At 37.0% G+C, this 23985-nt stretch overlaps 1 protein-coding gene across 2 annotated transcripts in view; it reads right to left on the bottom strand.

Moving 5' to 3' along the window:
- Window positions 1–4014: 4014 nt before the first annotated feature.
- The window catches only part of TERF1 (telomeric repeat binding factor 1), a 39406-nt gene continuing 19435 nt past the window's right edge, over window positions 4015–23985 (bottom strand). The window contains exons 8-11 of one of the 2 annotated variants that reach the window (XM_035011341.1): window positions 23296–23387; window positions 16780–16806; window positions 16441–16547; window positions 4015–5800 (exon numbers count right to left, since the gene is read on the bottom strand). In XM_035011341.1, the coding sequence (XP_034867232.1) occupies window positions 5762–5800; window positions 16441–16547; window positions 16780–16806; window positions 23296–23387 (265 nt within the window). In that variant the 3' untranslated portion in view covers window positions 4015–5761. Of the gene's footprint in view, window positions 5801–8871; window positions 9877–16440; window positions 16548–16779; window positions 16807–23295; window positions 23388–23985 lie in introns of those variants that run through there. The other variant, XM_035011340.1, reaches the window with a different exon arrangement.

The raw sequence follows: 23985 nt of genomic DNA, 5'->3' as shown, positions 1-23985 counted from the left end.
GAAAATTGTAGTCCAAGCGATTAAGGAAGAACCAAAAGTTTTATTTTCAAGGTTAAAGATCAAAGTATTTAAGAACTCTTCAGTATTCGTTCTCATTGAGTACAAAGGGCTGGCCCTGCCACAGGCATTCTACAGTGATATGCATACCCTAGAATTACTTAATAGGTTGATTTTTCAAAAGTGTACGTGGTAATTTGAACAAAAATAAATATACCAAAAAATTATATGTGTGTATATATATATATGTTTATATATGTGTGTATACACACACACACCCCCCCCAGGAAAAATGAAGAAAGGAATTAGGGATGGTGATCACTCAGAAGGGGAGAATGATAAAGAGATGGAAAAAAAAGAAAAGAAAAGAAAAAGGATCAAGGTGAATTATAATCACACTATTCTCTTTTTAGGATCTTTCTTGGGATGTTTTTGAGAATGCTATAATTAAGCATAAATATCAACAGCAATAATTTAGCCATCTTCTCTGGTTATGCGCAAAAATGATGCAAAATAAAACTGGTTATATTCTCTAAGAACATTCTAGTGAATATTCATATAAATAACTCAAGTTGACTTAGAAAATAAAGACCTGGACATTCTGAGGTATAAGCAATCAGGTGATGAGCATATTGAAAGAGAGGTGAACTGTCTAGACTAGTGACAAATGGATACACATTTACCCTCTCTCCTTCCCCAAATCCAATTGAGATTACAGGATTCACAGCAGAGAAGTCCATAACATAGCTGGGGAGGGCGGAGGTGGTGGTAGGAATCACCCCAAAATCAGAAACTTTGAAGAATTTTTTTGAAGACTGCAAGAAAATGGGCTTCTCCTGATGGCTAAACCAAAACAGAGAGTGCACATGTAGAAAAGAAGGTGGAATCAGAGGTGAGAGCCATTCTTCCTGGGGTGGAGAGGTCCCACTGAGCAACAAACAAGATGCATTTTAAACATCCTACCACTAGAGACAAATTTGTGAAATTTAAAATCAAGGATAAAGAAGAAAGAGAAAGAAAACCCAGATTACCTACAAAGGGACAAGAATTTTCATGAGAAGACACAGTGTTCTCATCAGTATCCTTGGATGCTTGAGGTCTAATGGAATAAAGCCTCCAAGCACTGAGGGGAAAATAATTTTGAAACTAGCATTCTCTGTCAGCCAAACTACTAATAAAGTGTGAAGGCAAGATACTGATTTTCAGAAGTATAAGGACACAGAAGCTTTAGCAGAGTCCTAAATAGGGTTTTGTTTTGTTTTGTTTTTCATTTAAACATGGCAGGTTGAACATATATTTGCCTCCCAATTTCCAATAAACTTGAAGGACTTTTTTTAAAAGATAAAAAATATAATGATAAGAGGATCAAGAGAGACAAAGATAGCAGGAAAGGGATGGCCACCAGATTTTGGACCAGAAAAGCAGATGGCTGTCTAAGAAGAGAGGAGAAAGCCAAATGCCTACTGGAGTGAATCTGGATGAGCAAGGTAATTTACAGCACCTTGGAAAGGTTCCAGATACTTCCTTTAATGGAATGGTTGACAGTTGGTATAAGAAACAGAGCCTTAAATTCTCTCCAGCCAGGCAACAGCCTGACAGGTCTACTCTTGGGAGGGACTCCAGATTGGAAACACCGGAGACAGCAACTGAGAACGGAAACTGAGTGAGTCTCCATTCTGAATGGTGACCCCCAAGTCTCTCCTCCACATGCTCTGAGAATACTGCAACCAGGGGTGTATACTCCCCTCCCACACTCCCACTCTCATCCGCTCACAGCAGTTTGTTAGATTCCTCTCTGAGGAAATCGATCATCCAAGAGAAACGACTGCAGGTACTGACAGCTAAAATAGCCAAGTTCCTGTCCCATCACTATACAGGGATACCTTGATCTTGACATGGGAGCACTCATCAGTGCTCACAGAGCCTCCTGTCAGCTTTTTTTTTTTTTTTAAGATTTTATTTATTTATTTGACAGAGAGAGAGAAAGCGAGAGAGGGAACACAAGCAGGGGGAGTAGAAGAGGGAGAAGCAGGCTTCCCGCTAAGCAAGGAGCCTGATGCGGGGCTCGATCCCAGGACCCTGGGATCATGACCTGAGCCGAAGGCAGATGCTTAACAACTGAGCCGACCAGGCATCCCTCCTGTCAGCTTTTTCATTCTCCCTCATAAATATAAATGAACAGCCCAGGACAAGCAGATATTTGAGGAAAACCACTAACAGAGAAACCAAAATTAAATAGAAAAAAAGCAATATAACAAAACTCAGAGGCAATAAACAATGCCAGGATCAAAAGAGATGAAATAATATCAATCATGAAATAAGAACAGGATGCCCAGAGAAGGAAACATTAAAACTTCTTAAAAAAGGAGAATTAAAACCTCTTGGATATTAGAAAGATTGATAATAGATAAATGTTGTAACATTTGGAAGTTAAGCAATATTTTCCCCAGAAAGTAAACAAAAAAATTAAACACAGAAATTAGGAGACAAAAGATAAAAAATTAGAAGATCAAAGAGACCCAACATCTGGATAATGGGAGTTCTAGAAAGAGAGTACAAAGAAACTAGGAGGGAGATTACTCAAGAATAATATTTTTCAGAACTTAGCATATACATTGCCAAAGCCACTGAGTGTCTGTCTCATTAGTTAAAAAAAAAAAAAAAAGATTCCTATTAAAGCACATTGCCATGAAATTCTAGATCACTGGACACAGAAAAGAATCTAAAAGCTTCCAGAGAGAAAAATGTAGGTCACATGCAAAGGATCAGTAACCACAATGGTTAACAGACCACTTGAAGCAATATTTGACCCTAAGGAGAAGAAAGCAATGCCTTTGAAATTCTGAGAGAAAGTATTTTCCAAATTAAAATTCTATATCCAGTAAAACTGTTAGTCAAATACAAGGATAGAATAAGAATATTGTCAAACATGTAAGATAATAGTTTTCCATTCTATGCATCTTTTCTTGAGAAGGTACAGGAAGAGGAGCTCTACGTAAATGAGAGTATAAACCATAAGAGAGGGTCCAGGAAGTAGGAAATCGCATGAAGGAGAGATGATTGGGATCCCCAGGACAAAGATAAAGGGACATGTAAGCTTGACAGCTGTGCAGCAGGCCTGGAGGGCAGCCAGACGCATGAGAGCAGGAGGAAGGAGGTCACCAAGAAAACAACGAAATCAACGGAATATCTGACATATTTCACAGTATATTCAGAGATTTTTCAGCTGGGTCAGAGAATTTGGAGATCATAAATGATGGGTATACACAGCTCAGGTGTACGTAACAGAAAACTATTATAATACAAACACTGATTACTGACTTAACCAAAAATGGATACAAATACTCTGGAAGAACTGGGGAGGAGAAGCATATGTATGGTGCAATGTGTGTGTTTGCAGGGGCTGGGGGGAGAGCATGCAAGAGACCTAAAACCTCACCCTATATAGTGGGGGGGGGTCAATAATCTAATATCTCAAACTGGAAAATAAACAGCAGTGTGAGCGTATTTTTTAATAAAAATTTTTAATTTTAATAAATTTTTATTAAATTTATAAAATTTTAATAAATTTTTAATTTTTAATAAAAATCCGCTCCCTTGAGAAAAGAGTTGAAAAAGTTGAGAATGGTCACCTTTAGGGAGAATTGAAAGGCAGTGGAAGGGAAGAAATGTTTTCATTTTAAACCATGTAGAACAATTTTATTTTTAAAACTATGAACATGGATTACTTTAGTAAAAATGGAAATAAAATTTCCAAGAAAAAACTGAAAATATAAGTATGTCAAAATGTGAAGCAAACTAAAATGTGACATGGTTTTGAGCTACTAGGGTAGGGGGGATGGATAGAAAGACACAATGAGAGAGAGAGAGAATACAATTTACCTTGACACTTCTTTGAGTTGCAAGAATTCATGATTACAAGATTACATTTTTTGAGTTAGTCACACTCCTAGGATCTCATGTGAATAATACATGGTATAGTCATAATACAGGTTTATTGGTTTCTGATTTTTTAGAATTACTCCATATCGAAGGCACAAAATATTTCACTATAATTGTTAGACTGAATGCTAAAAATGAATCAAACCAATCCAAACAAACAGAACCCTTGGCAATGTAATAGGGACGGGCATGGGAAGCTGGGGAGAGCGGAAGTGCTGAGTTTAGGGGTCCTGATTTCCTCATCCTACATTGGAGTCAAGGAATCCTGTCTACAGCTGAGGGCATAAGAGAAGCTTTAGTAACTCAAAAAATAAATACATTGGAGGAAGCTCAGGAGGAGCATGGGAGGGAAGGAAGGCAGAGGTGTGAGGCGAGTTAAATGTCTCCTGTGTCCTATCGGGGAGTTACGGTAATAGCAACAGCCAAGCGTAAGTTATCAAGATATGGAAGCACAAGCAAAAGGACTCATTATAGGATTCATTTGGATAACAACTCATCAAAGTCGTTACTGTTGTTTTTATCCACTTGGTAGTGGTAGAAAGCCTTAGAATTAGAGAAACTTAAAATAGCATCTCTGAAATAATGAAAAAATTCTTGACAGTGAAAAATACACTTCAATTACAGGCATATTTGAGGAATTCTTGTATATTTTACTTGCTGCTGCAGCTGCCAAGTTCCACTAGTATTGAGAACACTGAGCTAGGCTTTTTTATGAGGGACATCAACATTCCTGGACTAAAGAGGGAAGAGAATTCTGCCCCTTTTTTCTGATAAAGAAAACTTCTAATTGCGGGACATCAGCAGTACAATAAAAGTTCTGTCACCAATGCGATTCTGCCAATGCAAGTTAGAATAAATGAAGCTTGATTCCTCATCTGTGCCATGTAATTATTAATACTGTTCTGCCTCCTCATCAGGGTTTTGCAAGAGTTATAATCCATGCAAAGTAAAGCGCTCACAAATTTATAAAGACAAAGACAGATGTGAGCTCTTCATGGACTCAAGTGGAAGGGAAAACATTCTTTAAATAATTTTCTTGTAAAAAACAAAGACACTGAAAAAGTATTCTTTTCCTTTGAGAGGTGTAGATTATATAAACCATCACACTTCTTGTGTCAAATTGTCTTTTTATTCTTGCTCTCTCAACACAGGATAGGTTTAAGTGAAGGCTTGCTTTAAAGTATTTTGACATATGAAGGTGTTATGTTATGTTTTTTGGCTCTCAACTGCAAATCCCTTTCTCTGCCCTGCTTTGTGATCCTAGAGCTAGAACTCCTGCACACAACTCTTGACATAACGGTTAAGCTTTATCAACAGAGGGCGCTGGAGTGACTCCGAGTGTCGGTGACAGCAAGACCACTCCCTTCCAGTTCCGGCCCTGTTACATAGTGTGGGAGCCACGTGGATGAGCTCCGTCATCCCCACACCGCCCAGTAATGGTGGGCTGCTTTTTCAGACCAGCACCACCTGTACCCTCTGCCAGTCTCTTCACCTGCAGCAGGCTGTGCTCCACCACTCGGCAGAGGGAGGGGGGCCCATATACAGCCAGTAGTTACCATCTTCTCTTGCTCCGAAATGGGGGCAGAAAGCAAAGCCCAAGGCCAGACCAAGGTGGGATGTAATTAAACAAGGATGCCAAAAGACTGTATTCTTAGAGGAAGACTGAGCTGGAAGTAAATCCAAAACGGTCCCCTTCTCCCTAAGGAATTGTGGGAGTATTACCTTGGCCTAATGAAGGCTGTCACCACAGTCTGCTGTCTTGTGAATCTGCACCCCAGATTCTCATCACCAGGCTGGTCTTTAGAAACCCCACGCTGTTAATTTACTTTAAAAGTGGTTCCCAACTTGGAAATTTCCAAACCTGGAAGGAAAAAAATGAGAATTGAAAGACATTCCCAGTTTCAGAAGTAACTGCTTCCCAGAACAAAGTCCTACATATGTTAAAGAAAACAAAATCTAGAACTCAAAGGCCAGGGCCAGCAAACTACAGGCTGCAAGCTAAATCTTGCTGCGGGCTGTTTTTGTAAATATAGTTCTACTGGAACACAACCACACCCACTCATTTAGTATTTACGTGTATGGCTAATTCCAAGCAGACTCGGCAGGCCGTTCTGCCCAAAAAGCCTAAAATATTTTATCTGGCCCTTTATAGAGAAATCTTGCCAACCCCTGGCTCAGACCACTGACATTTAATATAATTATTGACGTGTTTGGATTCCAGTGTGCCAATTCTTGTTTGTCCCTGTGGTTTCTTTTTGCTTCCTGTTTCCCCTACCTTTCACTTTCTTTTGAATTATTTGAATAGTTTTTAATATTCCATTTTTAATTTATCTGTTGGCTATATATGTGTTCTTTAAAATGGTTCCTCTAGGGATTACAGTATCATACCCAGCTTTTCCATTTATTTAGGAGTTAATATTATTCCTAATATTAGACTTCATGTAAATTGGAAAAGCCTTGCAGCAATAAACTGAAACAACTTTGAGCCGGAATATAAAAATGGACAATGGGTAGACCTTATATGACAACAAACTCTGACCCTATGACCTCTGCGGCAACCAGTTTAGGGCACCGAATGAAACCCCTGCAGCCGCCCACTCAGAATGGTCGAGACTCAGTTGATGACTGCCAACATCCTGATTTTTTGTCCAGACTCAGGACCGAGCAGAGAAAGGCAAATATGTTCCCCCAAACAATCATGTAAGATGCGTGCTGCTCCAGCTTCCTCATGCCAATGACCTCCAGTCAGAGCATGCCTGCAGCTTTGTTTCTCACTAGAAAGCTTTCCCATTACAAACTTCAGCCTGCGTCTCTGCAAAAGCCCAAGTAGTCGATGGCTGCCTCCCTTGCTAGAGCAAGCTCTGAATAAACAGCCTGAATGGTTAAATTTTGAGTGGTGTTTATTTCCATAACTCAAATGTTTAACAACATAAATGTGATACAATCATATATTACTGTATACATGAACAAACTACAGCTACATCCACGAATTGAAAGAAAAAAGGCCAAAAAATTAGAGTTATTTCATTTAATTTCCTTAGATGTCTCAAGTCAAAAAGAAAAGATTATTTTCCTGGCCTTAACAGATTGGCTTAGTTGGGGCTCATTCAACGGGTAGCCAGATCACTTACAACTCTGCTTTATCCTTCACCTCCTGTACTTGTGAAGCTCAAAGATCAGAGGTGGAGGCCTAGGGTCCTCCCAAGTCTTCTCTGAGACTGTGCAGTCCTGGACATGCGGGCGGCCTTCCGGATTCCTACTCAAGTCCTTCAAAGCCTTTCTTAACCCCACACCACCGCCCCCTACCCCCTTGTATCTTCCTCCCCAGACTTCTGGTTTGTGGGGCATATGACACTAGACAGCTGTGGGTAATAGGTTTTTAAAGCCTGGAGACCTCAGAGGGGGACAAACAAAGGCAAATTTCTGAATTAAACCCTTAGGGAAATGCCAGATAGGTCAAGACACAACAATGTGAGAACAAAGTGTCCCCTTTGGCACCATCAAGCCACACCAAGAATTTCTCACAAAACTTAGTGCCTCTTTATTAAGCACTGTTCCAGTTGTTTTGATTATATCCCAGAGTTTCAAAAATTAGATTTTAACAGTTTCTGTCAGCTTAATAGCTGTCTCAGTAAAGGGAAAAGTCTTTGGAGCTCCCTACTCCACCATTTTTGGTGATGTCACTATGTCACATTTTAGAAAGATGACCTTTTAGGGCGCCTGGGTGGCTCAGTTGGTTAAGCGACTGCCTTCGGCTCAGGTCATGATCCCAGGGTCCTGGGATCGAGTCCCGCATCGGGCTCCCTGCTCAGAGGGGAGCCTGTTTCTCTCTCTCCCTCTGCCTGCCACTCCCCCTGCTTGTGCTCGCTCTCCCTCTCAAAGAAATAAAATCTTTTAAAAAAAATAAATAAAAATAAAAAGATGACATTTTAGAAACGGAGGACAGATGAGTGGCTGCCAGGGGTTGGAGGAATGATGCAGGTGGGAGAGGAGCAGCAACAGGAGGGATCCTTATGTGTTGGAGCTGTTCAGGATCTTGCCTATGGTGGTGAATACATGAACCTACTCAAGTGATAAATTATTTAGAACTAAATACACACATACCATACAAGTAAAACTGGGGAAATGTGCATAATGTTGGTGAATTGTATCAATATCCTGATGGCGATATGCTGTAGTTTTATGAATATTCAGGGGAAGAAAAATCGGAGGAACAAAAGTACAAGGAATCTCTCTATCATTTCTTAGCAACTGCATATGAATCTACAATTATCTCAAAAATTTTAATTAAAAAATTCAGATTTCAGATTTAAGATGAGGAAGTTTTAGAAACACATTATCCAACTTATTTTGCTTCCCTTTTTATATGCATCCAGAAGTTATATGATAGAAATTTATCTTTAAATAAATCTAAAATAGCTCTTTTAAGAAGTAAAATACAATTCTCAAGAAAGCACCATACTATAGTATAATTACACTGATCTTTTTTAGTGGCACATAAAATAATTGAGCATCTCCCAGTTAGTGGAAACAGGATTTGATGATTTATGGTATGTTTGGAATGAGGTTTACTTACAGGTCCATTTTGGTTCATGTCGCTAGCTTTGGCACTAACCATCAACATGTCTGTAATAAACAGTGACAGTGACTAGTGGTGTAATAGGATAGATGGAGCCAAGAAGCATACAGTAATTATCCACATTTCTGTTTACTATATGTATAAAGACATAACTTCAGGAACAATGGGAAAGTAATGTATGTGACTTTAATACAAAATGAAATATAAATTATTAAATACTACCATTTAACTCTGTACACCAATACTTCAGTATTTCCACTCATTGAATAAAGCACATATAACTCAAAAGGCTAAGTAATTCTTAGTTTATGACTAAATTCTCTAAAGAATAAAATGCTGGTGAAAAGTCAAAATTGTTCAGTAAGATATGGATGACCTTATTTATTTAGCAATTATCACAGACATCAAAATGATCATGGGTAACACTAATTTAAGCACTTACAGAATACCACTTAGGCCCAATACTGATTTATTAAATGAAAATATAGAGGGGAAAAAAAAAATCAAAGAAACTGGTATTTATGGCACCAGGTTAAAGGCAGATTTAAAACCACCTTTGTCAAGGTTTTAACACTGGAACAAAGTTAAATGTACCTAAATGGGACATGAAGCTGTTCTTGGTAATAGTACAAACTTTGTCCTCCTATGGGTATTACTATTTTTAAGTTTTCTCCTCTATATGAAACAACTGAAAAGAAAATTTAAGAATGTTACAACTCATGAATTACTTTGTACATGCATCATTCTATATACAAATGTATTAGTAACTAATATATTAAGGCCATAAATCAAGTCTTAAAAAAACTTCACTTTTATGTGTGTTACAAAGGTCAAGTCAGCTTACAGACACAGAATAGGTTAATAGGAATAAATATTTTTTCCCTTACCAGATTTTCAATTTTTTTTTTTTAATTGGAATAGGATTTGGGGGTAGGGTTATTGAAAGCACCAGGGTTCAACAAATTTACATTTTATCAGAGGAAAAAGATCCTTAAAGAATGCAATGATGGCATATAATCTTACTCTTATAGCATAAATCTTCATATTAGTTGAAGTGATACTATAGATACTGTAATGCTTTAGACAAAAATTTTAAGATACATCAATGACCACCAAGTTTCAAACAAAATGCAGTGATCAAAATATTTAACTGTCCTTCTATCAAGCTTTTACAAACACATTCAGTCTTCACTGTCTGAGCAAATCAGTTTTAGCTTCTTCATAGTCCTCCATCTGTCTTTCAACATGACGCCTGTTCGGTTGTTGAATTTATAATTTAACAGTATTTTAGACCAGTTTCCCTCTCCGTATTTCCTCACACCGGATCTCAGATTCTTGTCTTCTTCCCAAAGCCATGCCTTTTGATAAAACGCGAACAGTTATTCACAGAAACAATTCTTTAAAGAACATACTATAAATCCAACTGTTTTTAATCAAAATAGTATTAGTTTCTTAAGGATGGAAGAATTTGCATATACATTTCTTAGATTTCTGTAAGAGCTTATGTTTATAAGATTTCTCAGGGTCCTTACTATTATTGTTCATTTTACATAAGCACAGTATGGCTCAGCTGCCCAAGATCAGATGGCTACAAAGTGACAGAGCTAACCCAATCCAATTTATCAGACTTTAAGCCTACATTGTCTCTTACAATGCTTTTCTACAATTGTTATCAAATTGGTACTCCCCCCCACCTTTAAAAAAAGATTTATTTATTTTGAAGAGAGAGAGAGCAAGTGCATCATTCGGAGGAGGGGGCAGAGGGACAGAAGCAGACTCCCTGCTGAGCAGGGAGCCCAACCCGGGGCTCAATCCCACAACTCTGAGGTCGTGATCTGAGCCAAAACCAAGAGTCAGACACTCAACCAACTCAGCCACCCAGGCACCCCCAGATTGGTACTTCTTAATCCCACTAAACAGAACTTATGAATATTTAATACTTCAATAATGAACTCAGTGAAAACCCAGTTCTATGTTAGGCAAAGTATACACAGCCATAAACCTCAAATCTTCCTTAAAAACAAATTCTTAAAAACACAACTAAAAAAGACTTATTCAAAACATATTATTTTATTTTGGAGAAAATGGCTGAAAAATTTTAAAAATCAAGTTAGCACCATACACAGAAAAAAACTGATAGTTGGCATTTGCTATAGTGACCAACTAACCTATCCCTTTTGCTGACATGCTGAAGGAGCAAATGACTGAGTGATTATTTACTGTGTCTAGACTATGATTACTTTCCCCAGCTGAATTTCCTATTTTCTTTAAAAATCCATTCATCATCAAGTCATGAAAAGATAAATAGTGTATGATTTCGCTTACATGAGGTATCTAGAATAGTCAAACTCACAGAAACAAAGTAAAATAGTGGCTGCCAGGGGATGGGAAGAAGGGAGAATGGGAAATTGTTTAATGGGTACAGAGTTTTAGTTTTGCAATATGAAAAAGTTGTAGAGATTGGTTGCCTAAACAATGCGAATGCACTTAATGCCACTAAACCATACACTTAAAAATGATTAAGATGATAAATTTTGTTATGTATGTTTTACTACAAAGATATAAAAAAGTTAAAAAATGAGCAAGGACTTGATAGACATTTGTTCAAAGATACACAAATGGCCAATAAGTACATGAAAAGATGCTCAACATCACTAATCATTAGGGAAATGCAAATCAAAACCACAAAATATCACCTCACACCCATTAGCACATCTATCATCAAACAAAACAAAACAAAACAAAAAACAAAAACAAAATACCACAGAAAATACTAAGTGTGGGTGAGGATGTGGGGAAATTGGAATTCTTATGCACTGTGGGAAGGAATGAAAAACTGACCGCTGTGGAAAACAGAATGGTGGTTCCTCAAAAAAATTAAAATTACCATGTGATCTGGTAATTCTACTTGTGGTATATATCCAAAAGAACTGAAAGCGGGGACTTGAAGAGAAATCTGTACACCCATGTTGGTAACAGTGTTAGTAGGCAAAAGTTGGAAGCAACCCAAGATATCCACTGATGGATGGATGAACAAAATGTGGTATATAAATACAGTGAGATTTTATTTAGCCTTAAAAAGTAAGGAAATTCTGACACATACTATAACATGGATGAAACTTGAGGACATTATGCTAAGTGAAGTAAGTCAAACACAAAAGGACATATATTGTAGGATTCCACTTGTATGAGAGGTACCTAAAACAGTCAAACTCAGAGATAGAAAGTAGAATGGTGGTTCTACTTTCCACTTTACAGAGGCATGGGAGAGGGGCAAATGGGGAGTCCGTGTTTAACGGATAAATAGTTTTTGTTTTGCAAGTTGAAAAGAGTTCTGTGGATGGACAGTGGTAATGGTAGCACAACAATATGAATGTGTTTAATGCCACTGAACTATATACACTTTAATACAGTTAAGATGGTAAATTTAATTATGTTTATTTCACTACAATTCAAAAATTCCAACTCAGCTGTCTGATGCACTATTAAAAAGAACTCAAGGTGCCTTCAAGAAGACAAACCTGAGATGAAAACTCTTGTGTATGGCTCAGTGCCATAAAACTGGCAGTGACCATAATTAAACCCTTGTGTAAGTTTGTCTGAGGTGCCTCGTCTTGGCAACCGTGCTGTCTTCGAGTGCATGGTATGCATGGCTAATTGATCTCTAGACAAAGACAAAGAGGACATCCTCCTGTGGCGGTCTACCATGACCAACCCAGCCCACTTCTCTTATCAGTCATCACTCCTACAAGCTTCAAGTCACTGCTTGTCACTGATGCAAAACCAAAAGAGATGTAAATTTTCCGTGTGTGGGTGAGGAGTTTAAAAAAGAGAGAGATGGACTTACCAATTAAAAGTACTTCAGCAGTGGGTTATTAATCTTTGGGGTCATATAGATCTTTGAGAATGTGATAAAAGCTATGGATCCATCTCACAGACAAGTGAAGATATACAAAATTTTACATAACATTTCAGGGGCCACTTAGACTAAACCTAAAATATCGTTTTTACAGTCCCCAAGTTCAGAATTTCTGTTGTGTAAGAAGTTGCTATAGTTTTGTTCAATTTTAAAAAGTAGTCCTTGGTTTATGTAAATTTCATATATACAACACAGTTTTCTTGTTCAAATATGAACTAATTACTTTTAATAGAGTGCACAGATGATATCTGATACAATACAAAAGCTCATTTATCTCAAGAAATAAGTAATATTCTCTGCCTGAATCCTATTTAGGTTCCTGGGTACAAGTTTAAGCAGTGTTTTCCAGTGGATCCCATACAGCAGAGGTAGCAAGCTACTGCCAAAATCCACCCTCAGCCTGTTTGCACTGCCCAGAAGCTAACAACAACAAGCTAACAATATTCAGTGTTAGAACAGAAAGAAAATATAAAGGTAGTACAATTTCATGAGTGTACTCTTTTGCTTACTCTTTTTCATTTCTTCGATTTTATATCCTTGACTTATTGTTCTAGATACCATTCATAATGTCACAGAGTTAACAAAGAGTTTAAGATGATCTATTTTAGGACATAAAAAAAAAAAAATCTGTGTTCTTTGTGCTATTCTGTCTTTTCCTTTCCATGAAAAATTAAAAATAGAATCAATAAAAAAATCATAACAATCCTGGTCAAACCCAAAACCCAAAAAGATACAAAGAGCACATAAATTCAAACACACCAATCCTTTTCTTTCCTAAGGCTAAAAAGTTTTTATATAACTTATATTTGAAAATTGTCTATCATTTTTAATGCCTTTCAGAGGAAAAAACAATGGTCTATAATGTCTTAAAATGATACTATTTATAGTAAAAAAAAGTTATAGTAATTCCATTATATACCATCTCTGGGGAAAAAAGTCTTCGTTGTTGAAAGACATTTACTTTCCTTGTTTAATAGAATAAATTTACAAAAGGAAGTCTCTCTGTAAACTGGGATGAGGCTGGCAGAAATACCTTTGTCTGTTTAACAGACAAATACAACAAGGAGAAATTGTCCAATCTGGTACAGACTACTGCAATAAAAATTTTTTTAAGAACCAAAATGTTAACACAAAATAAGATAAGATCTGTCACTCATCTGAAAAAAGTCCCACTCAAAAAGCCAACAGGGGAAAGTGAAAAATAAAATGAGACACTTGTGATAGCCACAGAATTCTTTTTTGGCATAGTAAACAGTGATAGACAATATCATCTATATTCTGTTCTTTAAATTACATAGTTGATTACCCACATTTTGTTTTGAATACAAAAAAACAAAAAACCAAAAACCAGAGTAATTTTTTTTTTTTTTTTGATATACGTCTATAAATAACACCTACAATCCCATTCAGAATTGTTGCCAGAAGAACTACAGGGAAAGATCACTTAAAATATGAGGCAGAGACTTCTAGTTTTGGGACCGACATATAAAAACCTTGGAAATATCACTCCAGTCCTCACAACAAGAAAAAAACTAAACCAACTCAAAGTCAACAACTCTTTGTAGATCCATCAGAGAACTAACGTCAACAGGCAAACTGCTGCCATAAAAACTAGAAAAACAGAAAGGTAGATACAGAGAATCACAGCTTACCAGGAACAGAAGCTCATACCTGGAGCCAGTACTGATAGAAACACTTAACTATCTTGGATGAACTGATGGGGGCTTACTATGGGCAAGCCTGAGTTAAGAAACTCCAGGTGCCCAATCTTAGTGGGGCCCACAACTCCAACTCATTTCCACCTAACTCCAGCCCCCTCTAGCCTTCCATGTCAGGGAGGCTAGAGTATTTCCGGAGGGTATTTCCGGAGGGAAATACCCAGCTTCAGCCCCTTCTAGGCTTCCTTTCTCACTGAAGAGGGGGAAATAAAAGCTGAGAAGCACATATGAAGGTCTTAGTCCAGGACACAAACTCACTGAAAATCACACAAAACTAGAGAATACTTCTCTCCTTCATCTTACCATATTATTTGGGATCCTGTAAATCAATTGCCTTAGTTGAGAGAGCTGCCTCAGACCCTTACTAAGGAGTCTAGGGAAAACCAAAGACAGCAAGAGAGACAAAAATAAGGAAATTTTAGCCTCTGACATCTATGGCTGCAGCGAATAGGAAATAAAGCCTAACTCCTGGCTAGACAAACATAAAATCTCACACCAAAGGTCAGTTTACCTCTGCTCTTTTACCTGATACATCATGTTCAGCTACCAGCAAAAAATGGGTAAGGTACACTAAAAGGCAAAAAACCACAATCTGAAGGGACAAAGCAGCATCAGCCTTGGCTATGACAGAGATTTTGGAATTATCAAAGTGGTAATTTAAATAACTATGATTAATGTCAAGCGCTCTAATGGAAGAAGTGGACAACATGTAAAAACAGATAGGTAAATGTAAGCAGAGAAATGTAAACCTTAAGAATCAAAAGGAAATGCTAGAAATCAACACATAGTAATAGAAATGTAGAATACCTTTGATGGGCACATTAGCAGACTAAACATGGATGAAGAATCAGTGAGCTTGAAACTAAAAAGAGAAACTTCCCAAACTGAAAAGCAATGAGATAAAAAGAATGAAAACAAAAAAAAGAGAGAGAGAGAAACAGCTAAGTACTGTGGGAAAATTACGAAAGAGGTGACCTATAGATAATGGGACATCAGAAGGAGAAGGAATAGAAGAAAGAATTGAAGTAATAATGGCTGAGAATTTTCCAAAATTAATGACAGACACCAAAACAGACGCAAGAGACTTCAGGAACACAAAGCAGGACAAATTCCAAAATATCTACACCTTCGTACATCATACTCAAAGTGCAAAAATTCAAAGACAAAAAGTATGTATGACTTTTGGCTGCATATAGTGTCATATGGTTGGCATTTCCCCATTCTCCTTTGGGAATTCATCCAACAGCATCAAGGAAAGAAATAAAATCTTAAACTCTTAAAAAAATTCAAAGAACCCTATGACCTGGAAGGGGTACACTATTGGTGGAAATTGACAAAAGATATGCAAAGAAGCAGGGCAGAGCCACTCTGCCTATAGATCTCAGAAAGCCTGTGATGTGCAATTTTCCAGAGTAAAGAAAACATAGCCTGAGGTGCACACCTTGAATCCCCGGTCTGCCAACAGCAGGAGCCTCCCTCAACCTGCAGTTGCTCTAAATAATAAAGGTGGTGGTACTAAATAAGGAATCACATGGATAAGCAATATTTACAGGAAGCAAATCAGAAGTAGGAATTGCTTGCTATGTTCACTTGAGACACAAGAGATATTCCTAGTAGCCTGGAATTTGACCCTAGCCCCAGTGTCTCAACATGGACCATTTACAAGTAGCTTTTTGAGAAAACAAAACAAACCAAATCACATCTTAAATAAAGGAGAATAAGAAAAGAGCACACGGCCACCTTCAACTTCTAGCTAGATTTATTTACTTGCTATAAACAACTAGAAAACCAAATAAAATACAGGAAACAATGGTTTGAGACACTGGACAGATGCCACAAGACTATAATCACTGAGTGCAGAAATGAAGTGAGTCGTAAAACTGACCCATCTTAACTTTCTGTATAGAAAAATTCCCTATCAAATGGTTTCTTCTTTTTTTAAGGCACAGAAGGACCTTATTTAAATTGGATCCCTATTAGGAAAATATGAATATAAAAGCTTATAATGTGGATTTAAGTCCCACTTTACATTGATATATAGACCTTATGAGAGTATCACAATAATTCTAAATAAATATCATTATCAGTACCCAACTTAAGGCTATTTTAAAAATACAGGTGAAATATTTTTTTTGGAACTTAGAACAGGTGGATTGGCCTGTTGGCAAAATCAAAGATAGTTAAGTGGAAACATTTTACATTCAAGATCTTTTACGTTTGAGCAGAAATAATGTGAAATAATCACAATTAATGTCCATTAATTCTTATTTAAATATAATAAATACCTGTTTTTTCCTAGATCGATGTTTTTTAGAAGTTACTGGCTGACTGTTCAAAACATGTCTTCTCTCTTTTTCAGCAGCTTGTCTCCTGAGTCTTTTCATTCTTTCACCTAAAAGTAGAAATAATCATCAAAAATTGCTTCACATTAAAATAAAAAGGGGGCTATTTTTAAAGGTTACCATTAAATTCCTATCTATTATTTAGCTATTTTAAATAAAAAGAACTAATTTTTTCCCCTTTGAATCTGGAAGCAGCACAGTACAATGCAAAGATCAGTTTCTGAAAATCATAGGGGGTTACTGAATGCTGATTCTTTTACGTCTTTAAATAAGTTATCTCACCTCCCAGAACGTGTCCTTTTTCATTACCTGTTAAAAAAAGGAAAAACATTTATCTTACAGGATTGCTAAAATTTTCTTAAGATAATGTTTAAGGAATATTTTACCTAGTGTAAGAACTATAGCCCTTCCCTCATTCCTTCTTTCTTATTCATAGTCAGTTTAGTAAGAATGTATATGTAACTGAAAAGAGAACTGTTAACTACTGAAAAAAATTGTTTATATAAAAAACCTTAAAGAATCTACAAATAGAATTAAAAAGAGTTTAGATGGTTGGATAGAAGATCAATAAACAAAGCTCAATAGTATTTGTTCATTAGCAATAGTTAAAATATTTAAAACAATCAAAAGATAATGTTTACAATACTAACAAAAAATAGAATATTCTTAGGAATAAATCTAGCAGTGGTCGGGCGCCTGGGTGGCTCAGTTGGTTGGGCGTCTGCCTTCGGCTCAGGTCATGGTCCCGGGGTCCTGGGATCGAGTCCCGCATCGGGCTCCCTGCTCTGTGGGGAGCAGGCTTCTCCCTCTCCTCCCCACTTGTGCTGTCTCTCTCACTATCTCTGTCTCTCTCTCTCAAATAAATAAAATCTAAAAAAAAAAAAAAAATTAAATCTAGCAGTGGTCAAGATCTATATGTAGTAAATTATAAAGTTTTACTATATATGTGTATATATACACTATACATTATAAGAAAATATATATGACAATCTAAATAGAGTAATATAGGGGCACCTGGGTGGCTGAGTCGTTAAGCGTCTGCCTTCGGCTCAGGTCATGATCCCGGGGTCCTGGGATCGAGTCCCGCATCGGACTCCCTGCTCAGTGGGAAGCCTGCTTCTCCCTCTCCCACTCCCCCTGCTTGTGTTCCCTCTCTCACTGTGTCTCTCTCTGTCAAATAAATAAATAAAATCTTTAAAAATAAATAAATAGAGTAATATACTTCTGTTCATGCATAGGAAGACTTAACATAATTAATATAAAGTCTATAATTAATACTAATATATAATAACTGTGTCTGTTCTTTCCAAAAGTATCTATTGTTACAATGCAATTTCAAATGAAAATTTCAACAGGGCTTTTTGTAGGACTTAACATTATTCTAAAATTATGTGTTATGAGAAGTAGTCCACCACTGGCCCCGAGCATCCCTGCAGATTTTGCTGAATGTACAAGGCTTATTTGTTCCCTGATACTAAACAGTTTTGTAGTCATATAGGCACCTAAGTAGATCAAAGGAACCATAGCCTAACCACCATGTAACTACCTCTCCTGGGAGGGGACTGGCTGGTTTGCTATCCTGTTTTGCTGCTTACTCAAAAAGAGGTAGGCCCTTGGCACTAAGTTTCTCAGTTACAATACAACCTATCTGCCTGCACAGCATCTACCTGGGGCCATTGCACTGCCTATGGGACTTGGAATAAAGAAACCAGCACAATTATGCTGATGCCATGCTATTTGTTGTGCTGTAACTGTTTTGCTCTGACTCATTAAGTCATATTGCCTACTTTGGGCACCTATGGAGAGGTAGCAGGTTTATTGCTTGCAATCCTCTATGAAGTTGGGTTTTTTCCCTGACAACATGGAAGACCAAAACAGTCAAGAATAGTCAAGATATTCCTGAAGAACAGTAAGATGAAGGGAATGTCCCTGTCACATACTGAGTTATTATGAAACTACAGTAATTGAGATAATATGGCATTGTTGCAGGAACAGACCATTATGTGCTGGTCAGGCTCCAGTCAGGAAAATGGAAACCACACTAGTTATGAACAGAGATTTTCATATTGCAAATTGTTTAAACAGGTGCTAGAGGACTAAAAAAGCAAAAAAGGAAATTAACAAATTAGCAGAGATTAATAATTAACACAGAAATTTATAATTACAGTTGGAGGTTTCAATACTGTCTCAGTAATTGTTGGAACGAACAGGCAAAAATAAGCAAGCATACACAAAATCTGAATAGCACTATGAATCAATTTGACCTGATATTTTACAACAGAATTCACATTCTTCTCAAGTATATATCAACACTCACCAAGATAGACCATATCATGTACTATAAAGCAAATCTTAAGGTAAAAAAAGAATCTTAAAAAAAGAAATCCTACAAAGTATATTCTCAGTCCCAAACAGAATTAAATTGGAAAGCAATAATAGAAAGATACCTGGAATATCCTTAAATATTTGGAAATTAAGCAAACAGCTTCTAAATAGCCCAGAAGTCAAAGAAAAAGTCTTAAAGGAAATGAAAAAATATTTTGAACTAAATGAAAAAACATCTCAAAATCTGTGGGATGAAACTAAAGCAGTAATTAAAGGGAGTTTATAGCATTAAATGCGCGTATTAAAAAAGATCTGGGAATCTATGAGTAAAACGTAACTCATATACAAAGGGAGGAGAAAGGCTGACATCAGACTTGTCCACAGCAGCACACATAAAGTCAAAAAATGCATCAATATCTGCAAAGTTGTAAGAAAAGTTTCTCCCATGGGGCGCCTGGGTGGCTCGATTGGTTGAGCGTCTGCCTTCGGCTCAGGTCATGATCCCGGGGTCCTGGGATCGAGCCCCGCATCAGGCTCCTGGCTCAGCGGGGAGCCTGCTTCTCCCTCTCCCTCTGCCTCTCCCCCTGCTCATGCTCTCTCTATCTCTGTCTCGAATAAATAAATAAAAAAATCTTAAAAAAAAAAAATATCTCTGAAGAATATTATATTTAGCCAAATTTCCCTTTAAGCAAAAAACAGTACACACTCAAGGTACAGCATAGTTCCCTATGTCAATGGTATTGTAATAATGTTGTATGGGGACAGATGGTAGCTACCCTTGGGTAAGCATAGCATAATATATAGAGTTGTCCAATTACTATTCTGTACACATGAAACTAATGCAACATTGTGTGTCAACTATACTTCAATTAAAGAAAAAAGAAAAGAACATCTTCCACTTCAGTGATGATAGGAACATCTATCTGTCAGAGGTTGCCACTTGAAGAGAGTCTGCCTGGAAGGGAAGCCATCACAGAGGAAAGTAGAGCTGAGAGACATAGAGGAAGCAAGTCTGATGAAAACGCTTGAGTAGCTGGATCCAGCCACACTTGTAGCTAATGTACCTCTGAACTTATGAGCATGAGGCAGTAAATTCCCTTTCTCACCCCAAAAAGAAAAAAGAGCAGACCTAAATTTAGAAATTATAGTACCTATAATCCCATCTTTTAAAAAAACCTAGCAAACAAGAAGTAAGGAATGGGGACATAATGGTCAAAGGGTTGGTAACCAGCAATAAATCAGTTTAAACAGATTAAACTACTTTGGGATTTACGGCTAGAAAAGAGAATTCTACAAACCTTTATCATATAAAATAAAACTAAGAAAAACTGGAAACTGGTGGGAGAGGTTGGTTTTGGTTTTTTTTGCTAATATCACTTTAGATAAAGTCAGTCAACAGTCTAAAATTTAAATTTACGACTACAGAGGCAACCTGATCCAACCTCTTGAGGTATTTCATATTCTATATCCTTCATTTTGGAGGAATCATATAGGTTACTGATATACTTCTTATGAAACAGCATTTACATGAAGTTCAAAATGGAAATGTGTTTTAAAGTAACATGTAATCTAATCACATTTTCCTAAATTTTTATTTGACTATCTTTCCACTGACATAGTCTAGCCCAGCAATTAGAAGCATAGGCTCTGGAGTCAGAATGTCTAATTTTGCCTGGCTGGCTCATTTGGCAGAGCATGAACCTCTTGATCTCGGGGTTGTGAGTTCAAGCCCCAAGTTGGGCATACAGTTTACTTAAAAAAGAAGGTCTAATTTTTTTTTCTTTTTTTAGATTTTATTTATTTATTTGAGAGTGAGAGAGAGAGTGCACAAGCAGGGGCAGCAGCAGACAGGGAGAAGCAGATTCCCCACTAAGCAGGGAGCCAGACTCAGGGCTCGATCCCAGGATCCTGGGATCATGACCTGAGCCGAAGGCAGACACTTAACTGACTGAGCCACCCAAGTGCCCCAAGAAGGTTAATTTCAAATTCTAGTTCTGTTTACTATTTCTGTGACGAAGTATATTTTACTTAATCTCTTTTTGTGGTGGCTTCCCATGTATAAAATGGGGATGATTAAAAAAAAGTACTTGTAAGATTGTTGAGGATTAAATGAGTTTACACATCATTTCACTGAATGGTGGTAAGTTTTTTTCTGCACAGAAAGAATTTAGGTGATTTTCTTTCTTTCAAGTTTTCTGAATCACTTGATTTTTTAAAAGTACATGGCAATTTTGCAAATCTGAAAAAAACTGTTTAGCATAAACAAAACTAATATTCTCTAACTATGAAGAGAGGATACTGCATGCCTTTTAAGCAAACTGGAAGTAAAAAAAAATATATGTATGTATATATTACTAACATGTAACAAAAAGTCAAAAAATGTACTAAAACTCACAAGATCTTCTAGGCTCAATATCCATAGTCACTGTCAAACCAGTCTGCAATGAGGTTATAGTTCTCAGAGTTTAACCACTAATCAACTATTTAGAATCTAAAAAAATATATGCTTCCACTTATTTGAATTTTGTATTATGAAATTAAAAGTCCAGAATCCCCAAATTATTTTATTTTAGAATTATGATTACTAGCCATTTTGCAGCAATAGACGCAGAACAATTTTGGAATAACAACATGAAGCAATTATTTCTTTGAGCTTAACTTTACCATCTTTAAAATGAGGATGATAATATCTATGGATGTAAATGTTTTAGAGCTATAATTTACAAATATTAGTTAATACTGGCCCTGTCATCAGCCATCAGTTATGAATAAATTTATTCAATTAATACTTATTGCAGCCTTACTATGTCCCTGGCATTAAGGTGGTACACCTATTATTTTTATATTGACCTCAGGCTGCTAGGTATGGATCAATTAAGTTTAAAAATCCTTGCTTTCATTCATTCATTCCATACAGTACCTAGAATGTAGTGTAGGTTCAATGAACATTTGCTGAATGAATACATACCAAGGAGAAACTTACAATCAAATTGTAATTTAAAACAATTATGGACTACTTTCTTTTTTTTTTTTAAAGATTTTTTATCTATTCATTTGAGAGAGAGACAGAGCACAAGCAGGAGAGAAAGTGGCAGAGGGAGAGGGAGAAACAAGCAAACTTCCCACTGAGCTCGCAGCCCAACTCGGGGCTCGATCCCAGGACCCTGGAATCATGACCTGAGCTGAAGGCAGATGCCCAACCACTGGAGCCACTCAGGCGCCCCTATGGACTACTTTTAAGATATATATATATATATTTTTGGTTATTGTTGCTTGTTTTTTAAATCCAGTGATGCCTTTTATAAGAATAAATTCTAAATGTAATAAGGAAGGTAGCTAGATTCCACAGTCAATCCTCATTATTCATGGATTCTGTATTTGTGAATTTACTTCCCTGCTAATAATTTGTAACTCAAAAATCAATACAGAGTGCTTTTATGGTCACTGGTGGACACGCACAGAGCAAAAAAAATTCATCTCACCTGATGTGTGTGTTCACAGCTAAGGTTAAGCAAGGTGATGCTCTGCCTTTGTGTTTTAGCTCTGTCATAAATGTCTTTTTTAGAGTCTATTTAATGCAACATTTTGTATTTTGGGGTAATTTAGCTGTTTAAAATGGCCCCAGATGTATTGTGGAAGTGTTGTCTAGTGTTCCTAAGTGCAAGACTAGGATGTTCCCAACAGAAAAAATCTGTGTTAGAAAGCTTCATCCAGGGACGCCTGGGTGGCTCAGTCGGTTAAGCATCTGCCTTCGGCTCAGGTCATGATCCCAGGGTCCTGGGATCGAGTCCCGCATCGGGCTCCCTGCTCCGTGGGGAGCCTGCTTCTCCCTCTGCCTCCGTCTCTCTCTCTGTCTCTCATGAATAAATAAATAAAATCTTTAAAAAAAAAAAAAAACAACAACCCAGGTGGCTCATCGCTACCATATAAAAAAAAAAAAAGAAAAAAAAAGAAAGCTTCATCCAGGCATGACTTACAGTGCTACTTGGCCACAGGTCAAGGTTAATGAATCAACATTATATATTAGTATTTTTAAACAGAAACACATAAACACACTGAACAAGGTTATGTATTTATCAGTTGACAAAACTGTAGTGACAAGATTCTCAAAGGAATCTAACCCTGTAATTCCCCAGTAATGGTTTAGTAGTCACCAACCACAGCGACTTTATAGAACATAACTATCGTGATAACAACTGTATGTTTCAGATTAAGTAACTATTTCAAGTTGCTGAATAAAGTTAAGGTAGAAAATCAGTGTACCATCATAGCAAAAGTACTCTAAGCTAGGCAATCAGAATAGCTTTCTAAATTAAGCACTAACTTTCTAACTCTATGAAGGTACGGCATTTAATCCATTGTGCTTTAGTTTTCTGAAGTGTGTCTGAGTGTTGTAGTGGGGAGGTCAAGGGCTGGATCACTTTCAGGGACAAATCAATTCTCCACTTCTAAAATTGTAGTAAGAGTACTCACTTTGAAGAGTTTCCATTCTTTCTTCTTGCCTATTAAAATCCTGTTGTTGGCATCCGTGTTTTGACTTAGATACAAAGAGCTTCTTGTGAGACCTAAATTGAACATAAAAGCATGGGATTGGTTCCGCAAAGAGTAGAAAAGCTATGAAAGAAGGTAGATGATTTGTCTTAATCTCTATTTTAGGACCTTCTTCTACTTTGGCCTGTTTCCTTTGGTACTCTCCTTGCTGAGTGCCCCATCTTAACCTTTGGCCTCTTAAGATTTTTGTTGTCTGACTTCCCTCTTCTCCCATCACTTATTTCCTCCATTTCATCTACTAAGAAACCAAGATTCTTTTGGCCTTTTAATTAGATAGGTGAAGAAAAAAAAAATCCTCAGACGATCAACTATTGACTTTCATTCTCCCCTAGGGCTTTTAAGTTTATTTCCCAAAAGAGAAATTCCAAAATTCCTTTACACATAATGGTAGGTATCACTTATCTTTACAGCTTCCAAAGAGAGCATTTTTGAAATGAAGGCTGTTTGGAAACACAGAGTGTGGCAAAATTTTGACAACCCTGCAAAGTTGGTATTATTCCCACTTTATAAAGGAGCTAGTTTAGATGAAAAAATAGTTCACCTAAGCTTAGGAAATGATTTTATCACCACCTAAAATCTGTATTTTTACCTAAGTACACAAGAAACCTGCTA

The sequence above is a fragment of the Mirounga leonina genome, unplaced genomic scaffold (assembly GCF_011800145.1).
Source record: "Mirounga leonina isolate KUSES-001 unplaced genomic scaffold, KU_Mleo_1.0 Mir_165, whole genome shotgun sequence".
Classification (NCBI taxonomy): domain Eukaryota; kingdom Metazoa; phylum Chordata; class Mammalia; order Carnivora; family Phocidae; genus Mirounga; species Mirounga leonina.
The sequence above is the reverse complement of the archived record's forward strand: the minus strand, read 5'-3'. Positions and strand labels throughout refer to the sequence as shown.